This window comes from Sinocyclocheilus anshuiensis, unplaced genomic scaffold (assembly GCF_001515605.1).
Source record: "Sinocyclocheilus anshuiensis isolate Anshui unplaced genomic scaffold, SAMN03320099.WGS_v1.1 scaffold465, whole genome shotgun sequence".
Classification (NCBI taxonomy): Eukaryota; Metazoa; Chordata; class Actinopteri; order Cypriniformes; family Cyprinidae; genus Sinocyclocheilus; species Sinocyclocheilus anshuiensis.
The window spans coordinates 860,143-880,691 of NW_015539898.1; the positions used below are offsets into that span (position 1 = coordinate 860,143).

The 20,549-nt window shown below is 34.8% G+C and overlaps 1 protein-coding gene across 1 annotated transcript in view; it reads right to left on the bottom strand.

Annotated features, from left to right (window-relative positions):
* LOC107685961 (xyloside xylosyltransferase 1-like) overlaps positions 1-20,549 on the bottom strand; it is a 41,020-nt gene that overhangs the window by 13,292 nt on the left and 7,179 nt on the right. The window contains exons 3-4 of the mRNA XM_016482735.1: positions 18,566-18,713; positions 9,638-9,770 (exon numbers count right to left, since the gene is read on the bottom strand). Coding sequence (XP_016338221.1) covers positions 9,638-9,770; positions 18,566-18,713 — 281 coding nt within the window. The remainder of the gene's footprint in view (positions 1-9,637; positions 9,771-18,565; positions 18,714-20,549) is intronic.

A 20,549-nucleotide genomic window follows, 5' to 3' on the forward strand; every position in this document is an offset into this window, starting at 1 on the left:
TTATTTTTTTTTTCCTTCATAGGTGGCTCATATTTCATCTTAGCTCTTTGCTGACACTGCTGACTTAGCAAACAAGTACAATAACTTTTGGAAAAAAAAAAGTATTCAAGTTGTTTGTAGTTAGAAATGACTGTGAGACATAATTTGTGTAAAAATGTATATAAATAATTTTCACACAAAAAAATATAGAAATTCTTTGGTAATTCACTCTCTCTTTAGATTTTCATAGCTTAAATAGTAATGATTTAAAAATGTGCAATGTATGTGACCATAAAACAAATATTTAGAAATTTAGATACTTCAGGGAAGCCTTCATCAGACAAGCAGGAATTCCAGTTATCCTGTGAGCACACGGACAGTCTGACCGAACTGCCAGATCTGCACATGCCAAGATTAATGACAAGCTATGTCCAGCTGGAGCAGAGTTGTTTTGTGCTTGAGCAAACATTGTAAAATTCTTCAGTCTGATGCTTCCATTCCTTGCTGGAAAAACAATCTTAAGTCACAATGATTGAGAAGACATAAACATAGGCTATGAAGCTGAGAGAGGTTTACGTGTGTAAAGACTGAACATGTGTAAAGTAACACAGACTGACAGCACCTTAAATGGTAGTCTGTAGACAGGACACGCTGCTGCTGTAATTAATGCAGACAGCGGACAGGCCCTTCACAGCAGAGAAAAGGACACAAGAACACTGCTTAAACGATAGACGCTGGACAAGCGCTCATCAACAAAACACCAGCAGCTTCTCCCAGACAAGCATGCACACACAGCAAAAGAACATCAACATCAGAGAACACTGGCACAAAAGCTTCTGTGACGGTGAAACTGTTCAAAAAGAACACTGCCATTCAAGACAGAACACACTGGACATCACAAACCATTTCTAGAAAGTCTGCTTGGCCGTGGTGTAAAAAAATATTATAATAAATAAATAAAAAATGCTAGCCTTGTTTTATAAGAATAATTTCACAAAATAAGACTGCCAAAGTCAAAAGGAGAAATTTTAATTTAAATTTTTTTTATGAATATAATGTGTTTAACACAGCAATTTAACGAATTTGATAGTTTTACTGTTTTATTTCTATTTCTACTGTTGGAAAAGTTGGAAATCATGGGATTAGTTGCAATTATTTTATTCTATTAGGAGCTCTAGTTTTTAACTGAAAATTATTCAAATACATTTGGACAAAATGAGAGATGTTCACTTAATTTATAAAAAAAAAATCACTTAATTAATATCAAACACTACTGTACAAAAGTTTGGTAACCGCATCCATTTCTAAAAAAAAACAAAAAACGTATTTTTATTTAGCAAGGATGCATTAAAGAGCAGGCCATATGGTATTTTAATATTAGGTATGTCCTAATATTGTGTTGGAGTCCCCTACAACAGGTTTAAATGCATCTAAGGTCAGAAAACATTGTAATTTTCTCAGAATATACATTTAATATTAGAGTCATTTGCCATTGATTTCTAAACGATTCGTTCCAAGCAAGTTCGGAGCAAACCCCTCCCTTCCATAAGCCTACTCTGCTCTGATTGGTCTGCTGGCCAAGCCTGCTGTGATTGGCACAGAGAGGAGTCCTTGAGCAAGTTAGCGAGCGCTACCATTGACAAAGCACCTTTACATAAAACAATAGTGCACTACACTACATTCTTTATTATTAAACTAAGTAATTAGAACAATGTCAGTCTACATTAATCGACACAATCTTAGGAAATAGTGGTTTCACAGCGAATTATCAGAACTAACGTTACTTCAGTAAGACAGTCATATCGTGCTTTACCTGGAAACCTAAAGCTGCACTAGGTATACATCACATATTAGCACAAAAACTTGATATTTTGCGGATTGTTTTCATTTAAGGATAGCTACGTTATAAACTGCAAAAGAGATATTTTTCAAAAACCCATATGACCTGCTCTTTAAATGAACCAAAAGTGACTTCAGTTTAAAGTAATTTATAATTTATAATTTTCCAAAAGATTTCAAATAAATGCTGTTTAGAACAACTGTTTTTAACATTGACAATCACAAAATTAAATAATAATACAATTAAATAAAATAAGCATATTAGAATGATTTCTGAAGGATCACGTGACATTAAAGCTGCCATCACAGGAATAAATCGCATATATTCATTTCCAGTTACAATATATTAAAATAGAAAACAGTTACTTTACACTGTAAAAATATTTCACAATATTAATATTTTACTGTATTTTGGTCAAATGCAGCCTTGGATGGAGAACAAGTTTCTTTTTTTAAAATAATGGATTAATTAATTATAAAAAAAATAAAAATAAATCCTACAGGCCCCAAACTTTTGAACTATACTGCACATGCATATATGTGTAACACAATCGTGGTATCAAACAACATATTATAAACTATTCCTTGAATCAGAAGGATGGTCCTTAATGAATCTGCTTAATAAAATACAATTTTAATGAGTATATTTGTGTCCTTATATTTATGATGCAGCAGGCTAGCTGTGATAAAATTCAAAGGCACATAAGGTGGAGCTATATTATAAATCCTCTGTGCGTTGTGTGTAACTCCACCCTTTAGCCATGACTATAAACTGCAACAAACAAAACCAAGAGCTCAAAGCCAACTGTCTTTAAGTCTGGGCTCACATCCTTCTTTCTCTGTCACAGATGCAGGAATACCAGCATAAAGCAGAGCTGCCCTGTGCTTTGTTTGCATACGGCTCTGCTGTGCTCATACTGCGCTGTCAAACATTCTTGTGCACGTTCAGCACGAGGCATCCTGCTTCCCCTTAGATGCTTGCTTACAAACAGCCTTGAGGTCCTGACCTGACGTGTTTGTGTTTTGAATAGGATGTACGCACAATGAGGATGGAAGAAATGCCGTCTGTCAGACATGAAGGTCTCAAACGGAGTTTCTGAGTATTCTGAATATCTAGTACCATTTTTAAGAGCTACTGTACAAATCACTGACTTAACTAAAACTTCTAGCCTAAATGTAGCTGGGGTATATTTGTAGCAATAGCCAAAAATACATTGTATGGGTCAAAATTATTGATTTTTCTTTTATGCCAAAAAATATTAGGATATTGAGTAAAGATCATGTTCCATGAAGATATTTTGTACATTTCCTACTGTAAATATATTAAAACTTAATTTTTGATTAGTAATATGCATATATAATTTTTTAAGTTATATATATGATGTATCATGTTGCTTCATCAAGCTGCTCTGGATAAATGAGAACCAACTTACTCCCACCATGTCAAATGGAAAACTACAAAGACAACTAGCTAAACAATTGAACCAATGAGCAAGTCTTTCAGAAGGGAACCCCAGAAAAGTTACACCCACCACAGCTGAAAAGTCTGGCTTATCATTTGTTTCTAAAGTCTCACTTCATTAGCTAAAAAGCACATTAGAGAAAATAACTCTTAACGAGCTAAAGAAGAGTTCTGGAGAGAAACAGCGGTATCTGTCTTCAGCCCTGCTGTGTGTTCTTTCTGCCTCAGCTGCAGAGAGACTAATGCAACAACACCGAAAGAACCACGCACCTCAGCGCCAGGAGACGTCCAAACATGCTGCATCAGTGGAAACTAGAGGTCTCTGGGAGCATCGCAAACAAAGCGTAAGGCCTGTGCCAGTCGGGAAGAAGGCTTGGAAAAGAGTTAAAAGTTAATTACAGTGGCCTAGTGGGTCATTGTGCTGGCACAGGTGTTAGATGTTATCACGCTGCTGCTGCTGCTGCTGCTGACGTACCACTGATATCTCAATGGCTGATTATGCTTTTTTTTTTCTCCTTCTCAATTGTTTATGTAGTTCTGTGTGAGTGTAGTCAGAGAACTGTTGTGGAAAACCTGCACTCTGTTGTGGAGAAAAAAACAAACTCTCACAAGGACTCTTTTTCTTTTATCCAGAAATGATATTAGCTCCTCACACAGCTGAAAGCCTGATCACTTCCCTGACCCTCTTAACTTCAAAACGGTGAACAGACAGATGAAAATACACTGGAAAAACATGATGAAACGTTAGTTTTCAAAATGCTTGTACAGGTGAATGAAAACAATAGAGCACTTATGACACTAGGTAAGGAAAGGTCACATCAACTACACTCTACTCTGGAATACTTGATTGTGATTGGTTGATTGCAACATTGTGAAGTAAAACTTAATATAATGACACTAAACTATATAATCATTCAAGGCAACTGACTACAGCTCTAACCAAAGTTTGGGATTGGTAAGATTTTTTAAAGTATTTTTTAAAGAAGCCTCTTATGCTCAACCAGGGCTGCATTTATTTGATAAAAACAAATAAAGTACTTTACAGTAAAGGCAGTAATATTATGATTTTTTTAAAACAATTTTAAATAAACATTTTGTACAATATATTTCTAAATGCAATTTATTTCTGTGTTGGCATAGCTGCATTTTCAGCATCATTACTCCAGTCTTCAGTGTCACATGATCCTTCAGAAATCATTCTAATATGCTGATTTGCTGCTCAAGATACATTTGTGAAATAGGAGTATATGATTAATCGTATTTAATCAACATTAAAAATAATGGCTGCACTGAATAATTAATAATGAAAACATCAATGAAAAATAGCAAAATTGTACAAAATTCTGGCTAGTACCAATAAGCCAATTTCACGTCATAGCCAATAACCGATAAATGGCAAATATTTAAATTTTATATTATTTTAAATTAAAATAAATAAAATAACACACTAAAAACTCAAATCAATCCTATGAGAAGCTACAAGACCATACACTACAACATTATAATGTAAATAAATTAATGTTTTTAAAGATGAACTCTAAAGTCATAATTAAAATTATTTCAACATAAAAATAATCAAGACAAATCTTGAATATTGGCTGATGACCAATATGGAATCCAAAAACCTGATACTACATGAATTTACTCAAAGACACAACAGTAACTGGTCATATCAATTACCGTTCTTCTTCCTTTCTAGTTTAAATCACCCATTAAATTGGTTAAATGATGGTGCAGTAACTTAGATCTGAATAGGTTTGTTTGCAGTCCTCTACACTCTATTTGTTTGTCCTTTGACCTCAGTTTCTCTCTCGGGATTTTAATATTCAAATATTTCACTTAGCAGATTAGGGGCTTTTCATTTCAGGAGCAAATGGTGCAATTTAATATGCAGCCATAGAGTGAAATCTGCGTGTGCAGAATGTGCAGTGAAACCAGCACCCACAGTTGGAGGAAGACCTTTGTTACAGAGATAGATGTCTACATGTCGACCTCGTCTGTGGTCGAAAGAAACCACATATCGACAACATCAAAACATGACCTTGCAATATTGCAAACTTGCACCAAATCATAAGCAGCCTAAAAAGACAGCAGTATCAAGGCAGTCTCGAAACTGCAAAGGTCTTCACGGATCGTTTACAAAAGACTTCTCTGCTCGGAACAACTAATCTCCATGCAGGCTTTACGAAAACTGCTCATCAGGCCAAGCAAAAAATAAATAAACATAAGCGAATCACCATTTATGTTTGAGTTCCACAGGGAGGTAAAGGGTGTGTGTAATTGCTGACATATTGAAGCTCTCAATCCGATTAGAGAATTCCCAGCTCGGTTTCCAGACCATTTTGTGCCCTGGTCGGAACAGAGGCCAGTGGAAGGGAGAGGCTCACAGCCGAGATACGAGGGCTTTTCTGTCCTGATTCATACATTCCATACAGGCAACAAAAATTTGTTAAATAAGATAAATCTCCCCAAAAAGTAGTGTTAAGCTTATTTTTTATTATAAAATGATGTTTTAGAAGAATCTGGGGTGGTGTGGCTACCTGACTTCATGCTGGTATTAAATGTCCAATATTAATGATCCCATCAATTCCCAATGGATATAAGTAATATATAAGTAAATATAAAAAAAACAAAAAAACGACAGACTTGTGGTTAAGTGCGTCGACATCCCGCTATTTCTATTTTTAAACAATAAATATATAATGGTAAATATAATGTATTTTGTATCAAATAATATAAAATTCCTTAATTTCAAATGTATTCTATTAAACCTTAAAATCTTAAAAGAAATGCATCTCTAAGTGTGATATGTACTTCAGTGTCACATGATCCTTCAGAAATCATTCTAATATGCTGATTTGCTGCTCAAGATACATTTGTTACATTATGTTGAAAACATAATATTTTTGTGGAAACCATGATACATTTTTTCAGGATTCTATGATGAATAGAAAGTTGTATAGAAAAAATAAAGGCATTTTTAAAGTGAAATAGAAGTCTTTTGCAACATTATAAATATCTTAAATGTCATTTTTGATCAATTCAATGCACTCTTGCAGAATAAAATTTCTTTCAAAAAATAATAAAATTTGACTGACCCCAAACTTTTAAATTGCAGTGTAGCTATTTTCTTTCATAACTTTACACATTCTCTTTCTTCTTACATAATAGAGTTAATGTAACTAGTTTCACATTTGGTTCCTGACCATGCTGTCAGTGTTTATTTGATGACCAGCTGACTGTTCAGTACTTTTTTTATTTTTTACTTTTTTTGTTACTTAAAAGAAACTGTTCAAAAATTACAAGAAACTTAATGTGTGCTTTTCTCTTTTTTGTGATTACCATCCAATTATGTTTTCAAGGAAGAAAAAAAAATAATAATATGGGCTGAAACAACAATGGAGTGAGTAAAACATGTCAAGGTTTTCAGTTTTGGATTAAGTATTCTTTTAACATGGAGATGTACTTGCTACGATTTGTTGGTTTCTTATATAAGGACTTGACTTGTGGCCCTCACTGGGGTAAGGCAGGTCTGATGGGAATACAGGACAAATAAAAAAGGAAGCAACATTCAACAAGGGAACAGTGGTGACTACAGCGCCATCTACTGTCACCCTGTGAAGTACTATGTTAATTGCTCATTAATCAACATCAGCATTAATCTGATCTAATAATCTGATAAAACATGCCTGTATGCTCAATCAAGCAAGTCTTGACACTTTTCGATTAAAGATCCTGTTTTAGCACATTTGTGCCTGTATAAAGAAGCCGAAAGATATATCAACTAGGAAAAAGTCTGTTTAAACAAGACCGGCTTGCTTCAAAGGAGAAACAACATCAACGTAGGGTTTGTGGGGTTTTTTAAGGCCACAAGCCCCTACAGTATTTCCCTCTTACACATACACACAAATCACACAAACACACTCACAAAAAAAAGCAACCAGAAAAAGCAGCCTCCTTTGTGAATTCCTATCACTAATCTGAGCTTCCTCCTCATGTTTCGGTGTCTAAACACTGGAGCTATTAGAAACAGTTTCCTGAAAGCTCTAGTCACATGATGGTTCTTGGAAAACACTGTGAAAAGGCTTCCACCTCTATTCGGATCCAAATGAGCCCCAGTTTCATGCCAGGCTTGATTTTGCCAGGCCACAAGACAGACGACCATTTCAACATTCTGTTCAGCATGCCATGTGAACCAGGAGGACAGGTTGTCCAAAGTCTCTTTCAGGCTTTGGAAATGCTGTTTTGATAAAATTGTACAGTAGAACTTTGCTGGAGCTGCCAATGTCACTCTTTTTGCAAAATCAAAGTGCACCTCTATTTTATTTCCAGTTTGATATACAGTACAGAACATACTAGCACTTACCTTAATGACACAAAACAGTACTGTGATGATACCATGGTAATGTATCAGATGGGAACACCATAACATTTTGATATATAACATGGGGCTAAATGATCACTTACCATCATATTTACATGTTCCTTCAAAGAATACCATCGTACTACCATCCAAATTATCATGGTATTACCATGTACAAAACAAGGTGGTATTATAGTACTTTTTATAAGGAATGTAGTAGTCTTTATATTGTTAACTGAAACTATTACAAATATAGCTGAAATAAAATATAAATATTAAATGAAACAGTAAAATAAAAAAAAAATTGTTGCCTTGGCAGCTAACTCTTAAGCTTAAGATTTAAGCTGAAGTACTAAAAATACTAAAACTAAAACTGAAATAAAGTTACAAAGAAATACTTAAAAAATATATCTAATAAAAATGTCAAAAGCACATAAAATGACTAAAACTAGAATTAAATCGAAAACTGAAAATTCAAATTCACTGCAAGTCGCCATGAATAAAAGTGTCTGCCAAATTAATAAATGTAAATGTAAAATATGAATAAATAATAGAATATAAATAATACTAAAACAACAGTGGAATGCATTGTATATTAAAATTATTTTCAAGTTATAGCTGATAACCTACATATATTAAAAATATATTTTCTATTTTAATTATATTTTCTAAAATTAACATTGTAATGTACAGTACGAAAAAAAAACAAATTTAGAGATTCCTTTTACATTTAACAAATATAAGATTCTTAAAGGGGTCATATGATTTTGCTAAAAAGAACATTATTTTGTGTATTTGGTGTAATGAAATGTGTTTATGCAGTTTAAGGTTAAAAAAACACATTATTTTCCACATACTGTACATTATTGTTTCTCCTCTATGCCCCGCCTTTCTGAAACGCGTCAACTTTTACAAAGCTCATCGGTCTGAAAAGCGAGGTGTGCTGTGATTGGCCAGCTATCCAGTGCGTTTTGATTGGCCGAATACCTCAAGCGTGTGACGGAAATGTTACATCCCTTACCATACTGTGATGCCGTCTCCCGGAGCGACGAGACAAAACATGAAAACCCATTATAAACGAGGCATTTGTTGCATCCAGTGGGGACATAATTACAGATTATAATAACTTATACTGTCTTTTTACGCATTGCATGGCATCGCTCCGCGTAAACATAAAACCATGTCTGCATTTGTGATCGGAGAAATGACAAACAACAAGCCCTACTCTACACTGCTCAAAACTCGCGTTTGAATCGTCAGTGGCAAATTCTTTAAATATGAAAACTTACTTACAGTCTGTGAGTCAGAACAGCCGGCATTGTAGTCTACTCTTCCAGGATCAGGAAACAGTCCTCCATAAAATGTGCTGCACACATCTGAATATTTGGGTTGAACTGTTCTGGAACAGTGTTGTAAATACAACTTAACCACTAATTTCTAGTTGTGTCCTCTTTTGGAAGACCAAACAAAGTAGTTTCGCTTTCACAACGAAACATACAGCGTCTCCACAACATGGCGGCGGCAACAGCGAGAATAAAAGTTACGCCTTCTTTCTTTGCGTAAAGAGTGTGTTAGAACAAGCCGTTTTAGGTAGGCGTGGTTGACTCTTAACTTTTATAAAGAATATCTCTTTGGATTTGAGACTTTAGTCTTTGCAACTTTACAGATCTTCTTTATGCACCAAGAGCTTGTAACACTCCAAAGAGAAAGGAAAAATTGAAATCGCATCATATGACCCCTTTAATGATTTTAAAGATTTACTTTAAGCTAATGTTAGATGATGGCAAAGGTAATCTAAAATGTATACATTGGGGAAATGAGCATGTACAATTAAATATCAACATCAGCCGATAACCGATATGGTACCGATATATTGTGTTGTACTTCTTTTCATACTTTTTGGTATGAATGCAGCAGATTTATCGGTGAGGAGCATATAAATGTGAGAACTGTGAACACAATTCCTTTGCTGTATACAGAGCTATGTCAGATACCTGTAAACTGGCTGCATTTCACGTGCAATTCCAATGACAGCCTCAGCAGGGAAATGGTTAAACTCTTGGAAGAGGTCTCTGATGTTGTTTCTGAATTTGAGGTCCAGGTCCAACTGAACAATGCGCTTCAGTTCTAGGGGGCGAAAGAGAAAGTAAAGCAAATCTGTATGAAATTAATGAACACCAAAATAATCACATCCTGCAAGTTGTGTGCAGTGTTACATGCAATAAATCAGATATACAATATTGTTTCTTCGTGTACACTAATGCAGAAAACCCGTAACTTAGTTGAATTAACAAATGATGGGACATCATCATCCGGAGGGGTTTTCTCACGTCGGATGGCCTCACGGTCTTCGTGTGAGCACACTGGACAACAAAGCCCTCAAGACAACATTCTGGATGCACCATTGTGGAGCAGAGGCCACACACACAATGACACACATTCAGAAAGCAAAACATAGGGGGCCAAAACTATGCTTGTTGTAATTAGAACAATGAAAAGAGAGCGGCCAGCCGAAGCTGTTTAGTTGGTCAGGCATTTCACCCTGACATCTCTCCAAACAAGCACCGGAAACTGGACGAATCAATATGAACAATTTCAGCACTCCCCTCCAAACACAGGCTGACTACAAAACACTTCATGAGCAATGATAAAAGCAGGACAAGTGCTGAATTTGTATGAAGCAGGAAGCAAATCTATAGTGTATGGAGATTAAAAACAAAACTTAAATTTAACTTTTTTATAATGTTCAAATAATTTATCCTATCCCAGTTTAATGAGCTGCGTTAAGTACTCTTTTTTATTACTTTTTATTACTTTTTTATTAGGCTAATACTTTTCAGCAAAAGTAACAGTAAAGACATTTATAATGTTATGAAAGATTCTATTTCAAATAAATGCTATACTTTTGATTTTTCAATTCATCAAATAATCCTGAAAAAAATGTATCACAGTTTCCACAAAAAAGCAGCACAACTGTTTTCAACATTGATAATAATAATAATAATAATAAAATGTTTCTTGAGCAAATCAGTATATTAGAAAGATTTCTGAAGGATCATGTGAAGACTGGAGTAATGGCTGCTGAAAAGCTTTGCCAGCACAGCAATCAATTACATTTTACAATATATTGAAACAGAAAAAAATACTAAATTGGAAAATGATTTAACAATATTTTTTGATAAAATGCAGCCTCAATAAGCAAATTATCTGTTAACATGAGCTAATGCACTGTGAACTAACGAGAACAATGAAAAATTGCATGTTTATTAACAAATATTAATAAATGCTGTAAAAAGTTAGTTCTGCATTGCTAATGCATTAGCTAACGTTAACAAATGAGAACTTACTGTTAACCATAATTATCTTTTCTACGGTACATTATTTTGTTCTGATGTGACTATATTTAGCAGAGCACTATTAAAAACAACAACAAAAACAGGCAGTGTAGCCTTATAATATCACCCATGATGTTACTTATTTGCCATAATAAAAATAATTATCAGCTATTATCACCACCCAACATTTTTATAACAAAGTTTTGCAGTTGTAAATAGTTAGTATTCAGTTTGGTGCCGAAAGTGGTGCTGAAACTTCTGAAAATGAAAAAGCAATGAAATGATCAAATCCCAAAGGCCAAACTCGACTCCCCACTTTGAACAAGGGCCATTTTCACCATCCAAAACAGAGTTGCTTCCAAACTCCAAAAAACAAAACCCATGCGTCACAGTACACCAGATCAAAAGAGGAACAATCGCTTTAGGCAGGATGAGCAACAGAGACTTGTGTGCACCGGAAGGCATGTCAGCAAGCAGGTTAAAATGCGCCTTTGAAGCATTAACCACTGCACTAATTCATCTCATTGAGCCTCTGCAGCCTGAAGCCATAATGCCTTTCAAGAAACGGGTCCACATGAAGTTCACCAGCTCCATCATGGCCCAGGGTGCTGGAGATATGCTTATTGAGCCTTATAAACACAATTTCTAGTTTTAGCTGAGTACATACACATCTAGGACATTCACAGCACGTTTACAGGCAAGAGAACACACAGTTGAACATGCTCAAAAATAGCCTTGTCATCTAAAATTACTAGGGGCGCCGAAGCTTGACATACTTTTAAAAGTGTGGCTGTGTTTTACAGATGTAAGACATTTGAACTAGCTTTTAACAGCATCATCTTGGGAAATATTTGACTCTTTTAGGTTTTCCCTTATTTTTAGATATAATCCTCCTGCAAATGTACTGTGTATTCACAACTGAAACCCTATTAAGGTGAATAACAATACAAAGTAATCCAAGTAATCTACTTTACTTTCCTCACTAAAAGTATGGAGCAGGTGGAATTCCATCTGTTCTCTGTGGATTATGGCTTTGTCGACCTTTCTCAGTGAAAACAACAGCATGTGATATAGGCTGATATAGGTCAACCTCTTTCTGAGATTAAAACCTGGTCTTATCTGGCCATTCTCCATCAGCAAGAAAAATATCTCAAGTGGTAAAAGAGTAAATGCAATGGGGTGGTTAAAATCTGTGATGAAAGATCATAGCCTATAGAAATGGAAACCTTTTTCCTGGAAGAACATTTTCATAATCATGTGGAAGGTCATGCAGACACATGGAGTCACATGACTGACAATAGGATCACTGACAACTGTAAAAAATGGTACTGCATAAAGTTTAGATACATGCATGTTTAAATTCTGACAGTAACTCCTTAGTGTAGTGACTCAATTTTAGAGAAGTCAAATGGCAAATGAGTTATACAAAACTGTCTGACTGCATTAGATATCACAGATGTTTCTTTTTAAGTATATCAAAGGTCTACTTTGTTCTTCAAAGCATGTAATAGAATTCACTAGTTGTTCAAACACCTTTTGAGTTTGAATGTTGATAAAACAGTATCTGAGGTGTTTTTTACGAATCACCTAGATATGGTTTGTTTTGATATGTTTAGCCTCTCCCTTATTTTCCAAACATACAGAGAAAGTAGTAAACGTTATATTTTGAGTATTGTGACTGTTGTCTGCAACTATATATAATGAAACACTGTCCTAACCAAACACAACATGACAAAACAAGTTTGATAACTAAAACTATTAAAAATTGTTTTTGTTAACTGAAATACAGCTCAAATAAAATAAAATATAAATATTAGATGAAAACTTGAATGAAAAAAACAATGAAAATGAGAAATGTTGCCTTGGCAGCTAACTGAAATAAAATACGTTTTTGTCGACAAACTAAAATTACGAAAACTAAAACTGAAATAAACAAAAATTAAAGCTAAAAAAAAATAATAAAAATGGCATAAGCACATAAGATTACTACAACTTAACCTAAAATTAAAATGAAAACTGAAAATATAAAAATTAAAACTGATTCAAAATATTAATAAATACTATAAATAACACTAAATGTTATTTAAAAAAATAGTACAAAAATATTTTATCTCTGTGGTGTCGTGCCAGATAGCCCTGTCAACACTAAAATGTCACTGGACCTCACCTTATGCATATTAAAAATCAATCACAAGTTTAGAATCAGATATTTCACAACCATAAAAAGTGAGAAAAAAATCCAAAAATTAAATGTATGTGATTTTAGCTTTATGCTCTTCAGCTGCAGTACTAGTAATGTTTACTATGGTTCACAAACAGGCAGAATGGTTCTGATTTGTTTTGTGATTGATTGCCATTCTTGTCATTTCATGTCTGGTTAGTACACAGTGTTAGCCTGTAGAGCAGCTTGTGTTGAAACCTCCAATAGATCAATGACATCAAAGACATCACTGGGAATAAACATTTAAATATCTACCTTTGATCTGTTTACCAGCAGACACAATAAAAACAACTGCTAAAATACCTCAAAGTAGCAGACTTTGTTGACAAACACATTGCTCTTGAGGCAGCGAAAGAGTCTTAAAACATAGGCTTTCTGTTCCCTCACGAGCTGCCGAACACATGCCACTGCTTCATAATAAAAGAAGATTCACAGTCACTTGAAACAAGGGCCAATTATTTTCACAGTTCCTGTTGTCACTTGGGCTAAGCAGTTAATATACCAGCCCACCTCCAGGCGCAATGTTCCTTTAATGAACAGCCAAATCCCTCACAGCAATATGACAGAACATAAAACTAGAGCATTTATTTTTTTAAATCACTAGGCATGTGCTAATTTTCCCCCCACTCAGGTTTCAGAAGATCCAACATTATGGACTGAGCACCTAATCTTGCTTTTTAGACCTCATTTTTACTCAGTGGGCCAGTGGTCTTCCAGGGATCACGGTCTAAATTGAGACGGATGGTGTCAGTCTCTTCCTCAGGGCTCACTTATTCAGCCTCTCAGCGGGCCGGCATTGACCGCCCTGTTGGTAAAGAGTCGATGACCGGAATAAGCCTGGCGGGAGAGACGGGGAGAGAGTCATGTAAGCAGACAGACCTCCTCCGGATGTACAGAGAAATCAGAGTAATCAGGAGGGAAATCCTTGAGGTGAGTTTGAGTAGCCAGTCAGTGGGTCAAAAAAGTGAATTAAAGACCACGGTTAAAGAGAAAGAATGATTTCTGAAGGATCATGTGACACTGAAGACTGGAGTAATGATGCTGAAAATTCAGCTTTGCCAACACAGGAATAAATTACATTTTAAAATATATTAAAATAGAAAACAGTTATTTTAAATTGTAATATTATTTCATAATATTACTGTCTTTACTGTATTTTTGATCAAATAAATGGGGCCTTGATGAGCATTAGAGGCTTGTTTCAAAAACATATTTAAAAATCTGACTGACACAAACATAAAAAGTGTTTTGTAAATAGTAGAGCCCGACCGATATGGGTTTTTTGGGGCCGATACCGATACCGATATTAGGGAGTAAAAAAAAAAGGCCGATACCGATATATCAGCCTATATTCTTTGTGTATATTATAGTACAGTACCAGTCAAACGAGCTGAAGGGATCCCCCGAATTTGGTGCGGATTCGACGCGCCGTTATGGAGATATGGCCGTTCAGTTTCAATGGTTTTCCATAGACTTAAGCTTTAAAGCGTTTCATCCAGGTCGCCAGTAGCAAACAATGGAGCGTGCTCTGCTGGACAAACTAAGTAATTACACCATTTCAAGCATTTTATCTGCATTATGTTCTGTAGAAAAAAAATTCATATCGGCGGCATTTTCGCCGATACCGATATATCGGCGACAGGCTCATATCGGCAAAACGATATATCGGTCGGGCTCTAGTAAATAGTAAAGCGTTACCAGTGAAATGTGTTCTTGATAAATGTTTACAAGATTTGCCTGATTGGATCACAGAAACAGAAGGGTACAATAAAAAGAGACAGCGCTGACAAACTGCACATAAGTATCTAAACTTTCTGAATGTGCATTGCTTATCCAGTTCAAAAAAGGAATGGGTACAATTGTGAGGACTTGACTCAGTATGGAGAGTATTCATATTCACACCTGGATAATTTCCATTTCAATGACCTGCAGGAGAACAAAGTGAGATGACCTACTTCCTGTCAAGCTGCAAATTGTTTGTCTCGCGCAGAAATTCAAAACGTGCAAGTAACAGCTCAACTGTAAAAAAGTCCAAGACTCATTCTCCCTACAGGCCACGCTCTCTACTCCCTTTCCACACACAAACAAATGCACATGTCAGCATGTTTTGGCACCCCTGCAGATATAAATAGCTCAATCATGAAATCACAGGCTCTACACGACCCACTGAATCAAGCTGGAAAGTGAACAACTCGGGAGAGAGTTTCTGACCTAGCAAGGTGCACATATTAAACACAGACATTACAAACTACACATTCAAAGGAACAAAACCCCCACTATTGAGCAACAAGCTATCGATTTCCGAATCTTCAGTTTCTAAAGCATTTCATTTAAGATATGAATTATGTCTCCTCAGTGAGAAGTGACTAAAACGCCAGAGAGAAATATCCAAACAAATCGACCCGAGCATCCCCGCAGGCCTTACTAAAGTGAAGGCATCTGTTTTCAGTGGATCTCAGTTCGTAGAATGTGCATTCATTCTAAACGTTCCAATTCCCAGGGTCCACTATAGGTTCTCAGTGTTGTTGCTCTTCAGACTTTTTATTTTCCACAGGTGCCATCTGACATCTTTAGGGCAGTGGTGACTGAGGTGAGTGAACTCATGCATGCATAGTGTCTTTAAAGGTCACAGGCCAAAGAAAACTATTCCAGAGCAACAAGGTGAACAACAAGGGAGAGACTGTAGGCTGTAATGTTACAATTACTATTTTTCACACTTAAAATGTTTTTGATTTCCATTTAATAATTGCTATCACTTTAAGACCTTTCAGTAAAAAATAACTGACTATAGCTTTAATAAATAAATAGATAATGCTTACTCAAGATGCAAAGCATTTGCATTAATTTTGGGTGTGCATTAATTTTAACACCTTGTAATGTCTGTTACTCTAAATCAAGAACATAATGCTGTAGATAAGTAACAAAAAAAATTATTAAATATTTGCAAATATTTCATTTATTTTAACAATCTTTTTTTAATATGAATTTATTCAAATAGAATAAGCATAAATCTGTTAATTGTAAAAACAATAGAGTATGAATATGGTATACTTATGGAAAGATGTGGAATAATTAAAACTTAATTAGATAAAATTTTATTGGAACAAACTAGATTTATTGGTCATTAATATATAAACTTTATTGCACATTTAAAAACACATTCAGTTTATTGGTTCTATTACATAAATCTCATACTTGACTGACAAATGTGCATCACATTTATTAGGTAAGTTTGTTAACACAATGTAATCCAAAATGAATGGCTTTTTTTAAATATCTTTTTTAAATGTATAATGCTCAACAGATTAATGCACATTCAAATTCTTTAACCACATAAACACTATGACAGAAAATTAAAACCAAAGATTTTTATTTTTTTAATAAAGTTTTATTCCACACTATGTCTAGGTCGCTAATTAAATAATCAAATTAGTGACCGTGCGCATTTTAATTCCTTTGTAAATAGGTCAGATTTTCTAGCTTCCACTGAAGCACAAAATGTTCTTTGAATGTTTCTCAAATCACACTAATAAAAAAAATCTAATAAATGCACAATAGAAGCATTTTCACTATTGGGTCTCATCTCAGACTTTTGGCTTAAATGTACAATTTAAAATATTGTATTATCAATGAAGAAAAGAGACTGCGGAGTAATGTGAGAAACATAAGCTAGCTATGTAGAAAATCTGTCAAATATACACTTTAATGATCATTATGTAAAAGTCTCAAATGGATACCCTTTTGTTTTAATGTGAGAGAGGGTGAGTGAGTGAGTGAGTGAAGCAGCAGTATCACAGTGGACGATCGACTAAACCATCCTCTCTGCCCAGCACCGTGCCATGTGTCACTTCAGCACCTGTGAGTGAGTTGGCACATCTGACACCATCAGCGGCCTCGCTTCCAAATCCATTCACGGCCTGACTGATTGAGGGCCGCTTTCAGGATGGCCGAATGTACAGACCTTTAGAAAACACGGTTAAAATGCACAGCAGGAAGTGTGAAGGGGAAGTTTACATTAACACCGAATGTTCTGCAGCTGCCACTTTTGAAATGGAAAAGTCGGGTCACAATATGGTTAAGAAAAAGTGGCTTAGTCCTAATTGAATCAGGATAATAATTATGACTTACAAAACAGACAGTTTATAACTTGTAAACATAAACTGGAAGTGCTAAAGCTGACAGATTTTATGTGACACTAGTTTCACAGCAAAATTGCAAAAATGATTTTTTTAAACAAACAGTATTGTAAGCCAACAGAGGCCACAGTATAGTCGTTTATTCACTTAAAAAGATATGACTTAATAGAGCACTTAGAAATGAGCAAGAGTTATACACTATACACAAAAAAAATCATAACAAATATACCAAAAAAAAAAGTAATAGTAAATAAATGTTATTATTAAAGTATACATTTGAGTATACTTTTTGCTTGTTTTCAGATGTTTTATTCATCTGTTTTCACAAGGTTTTAAAAGAGAGACAAGACGAAAAAAAATAATAACAACAACAAAAATAATAATAATTACTATTTTTATCAATAATCAAAATAATAGAGTATAATTTAGCTTGTTTTTAAAAGTTTTATTTAATAAACTGTTTTCTCGAGGTTTTAAAAAATAGACAAGATAAAACAATCAATAATAATAATAATAAGAGTATATAATACTAGAGAATAGTAATAGTAATAGAGTATAATTTAGCTTGTTTTTAAATGTTTTATGTAATAACCTGCTTTCTCAAGGTTTAAAAAAAAAAAAAAGAGAAGACAAAAACTATACTACTACTACTAATAAAACTATAATTTTTGGTTTGATTTTTGGTATAATCATTAAAACTTGTTTTCTCAACGTTTAAAGGGGTCATAGGATGCTACATGCACTTTTACAAGTTGTTTGAACTGAAATGTGTGTTGGCAGTGTGTGTACACAACCACCCTATAATGATAAAAATCCACCCAGTGTTTTTTTTTTTATCTGGTTAAATGTTTTCCGCTTTCTCAAATCGAGCTGATCTCAGATGCCTGTCTGTGTGACGTCACACAGACAGGCCCCTCCCACGATATCAACTTGTGGAAAATGGGCATCCTATGACCCCTTAATAAAAAAATAAACAATATAAAAATCACGGCCTTTATGTGGTTCGATGTTTGGAAGCAGTCATTACTCTTGCAATTCCGTTTGGAGATGCTAGTGTTTTGAACCTTTTGAAGTGTAGTTTAGTTTTATTGTCCACAAAGCAGAAATTTGTCACGGCTTTACCATACAATATAAGCACAACTTAACAACATAAAAAAAACAGCAAACCAAAAGTTGCAGTTGCTTTTCTTATGCCTATTAACAACTTACACATCAAGTCACGCAGCTCACCTGCAGGCATGATGCGATGCATGGCCACCGACAGGAAGAAGATGGCATCACTATAGTACGCGCCGGAACCTGCACTAAAGTGTTTCTGCATGGCCACCACGATGGGGAATAATTTCTCCGTAAGGGCATCTACATTGTGAAACACCACCTGGAATAGACAACAGACAATATCTGTGTTAAACAAGGGTATTTTTGTGACCCTATAGTGACACTGACACAGACACTACATATTTGTAGATTTGTGCATGGGTGAATGGGAGTGAGCTGTATTTCTACCCTTCGCTGGGGTTTTGGCACTGAGATTTCATTCTAAGGTGTTCACCATTTGGCTCAGTGAACCTTGACAGGTGTCTTTTACTGTTCCTTCCATTGAAAACACACAATACCTGGGTTTGTCTGCAGTGAAATCGGCCCCCCAATCCTGCTCTGCAATGCAAGGCTTTGACGTCAACTCAACTCGTGCAATCAGATAATGTGTATCTAACGCTAAGCTGCACAAAGAGGATTGATGTGGCGGGGTGAGGGGGCTGTTCAGTCATCACAGATTTCCCATTAAGGTTTTGATTCCAGAGGTAATATATGTTTTTGCCATAGAATTAGAATTCCACCTTCAGTCTGGCGAAACAAAAGCACTAATTCAGCACAAGCTCAGATTCAAGAAACACAGTCGATATAGCAACAAAGCTTTGCCTCATTTGTGTGGAAGTAAGTGCAAAAGTACAGTTAGACAAATATTTGTTGGATATAAAAGCAGATTTCCTTCGAAAAACAAGAGTTTCTTCAAGCTTAATATTTACGCTCAGAAAATTCGGAAAAGAGTACAATTGAAAGTAGAAGTGACATACAGAATGTGCTTCTCTTTTCACCCTAAAAGGTATGATACAATGTAATAAAATATTTGTTACTGTCCTGCAAACTCAAAAATTCCAAATAGAATTAGAGAATTTCAATAAAGAATATCTTTCAAAAGTTTGGGATTTCTGAAAGAAATTAATACTTTTATTCACCAAAGACATATTCAATTGTTCAAAAATGACAGCAAAATATTTAATAATGCTACACAATTTTTTTTTTTTTCAAATAAATACTGTTCTTTTGAACTTTCTATTAATCAAAAAATCCTGAAAAAAAAAGTATCACAGTTTCCACAAAAACAGTAGCAATGTTTTCAACATTGATAACAAAGAAATGTTTCTTAATCAGCATATCAGCATATTAGAATCAGATTAGACATCTGATACTGAAGACTGGAGTAACGCCAAAAGCTCAAAATTAAGCTTTGTCATCACAGGAATAAATTACATTTTAAAATATATTTAAATAGAAAAGTTATTTAAAATGAATATATATATATATATATATATATATATTTCTCAATACTACTGTTTTTACTGTATTTTTGATCAAATAAATACTCAAAAAAAGTCTTTGTGAGTATAAATGTTTAACAAAAAAAAAAAAACTTACTGACACCAAACTTTTAAAAGGAAGTTTACCTTAAAATTCAACACAAATTGCCTTGGATAAAAAGTGTGTTCAATGTGTTCCCATTGCGTAGGAACCCAGTGAACTGGAATGTACCTCATCCAAGCATAAAAAAAATTAAAAATCTGCTCCAAAAATATCAAGTTTGGGAGCAATCCATTTAAAGGGGTCATATGATGTTGCTAAAAAGAACATTATTTTGTGTATTTGGTGTAATGAAATGTGTTTATGCGGTTTAAGGTTCAAAAAACACATTATTTTCCACATACTGTACATTATTGTTTCTCCTCTATGCCCCGCCTTTCTGAAACGCATCGATTTTTATAAAGCTCATCGGTCTGAAAAGCGAGGTGTGCTCTGATTGGCCAGCTATCCAGTGCGTTGTGATTGGCCGAATACCTCAAGCGTGTGACGGAAATGTTACGTCCCTTATTGTGATGCCATGTCCCGGCCAGAGCGACGAGACATAAACATGAAAACCCATTATAAACGAGGCATT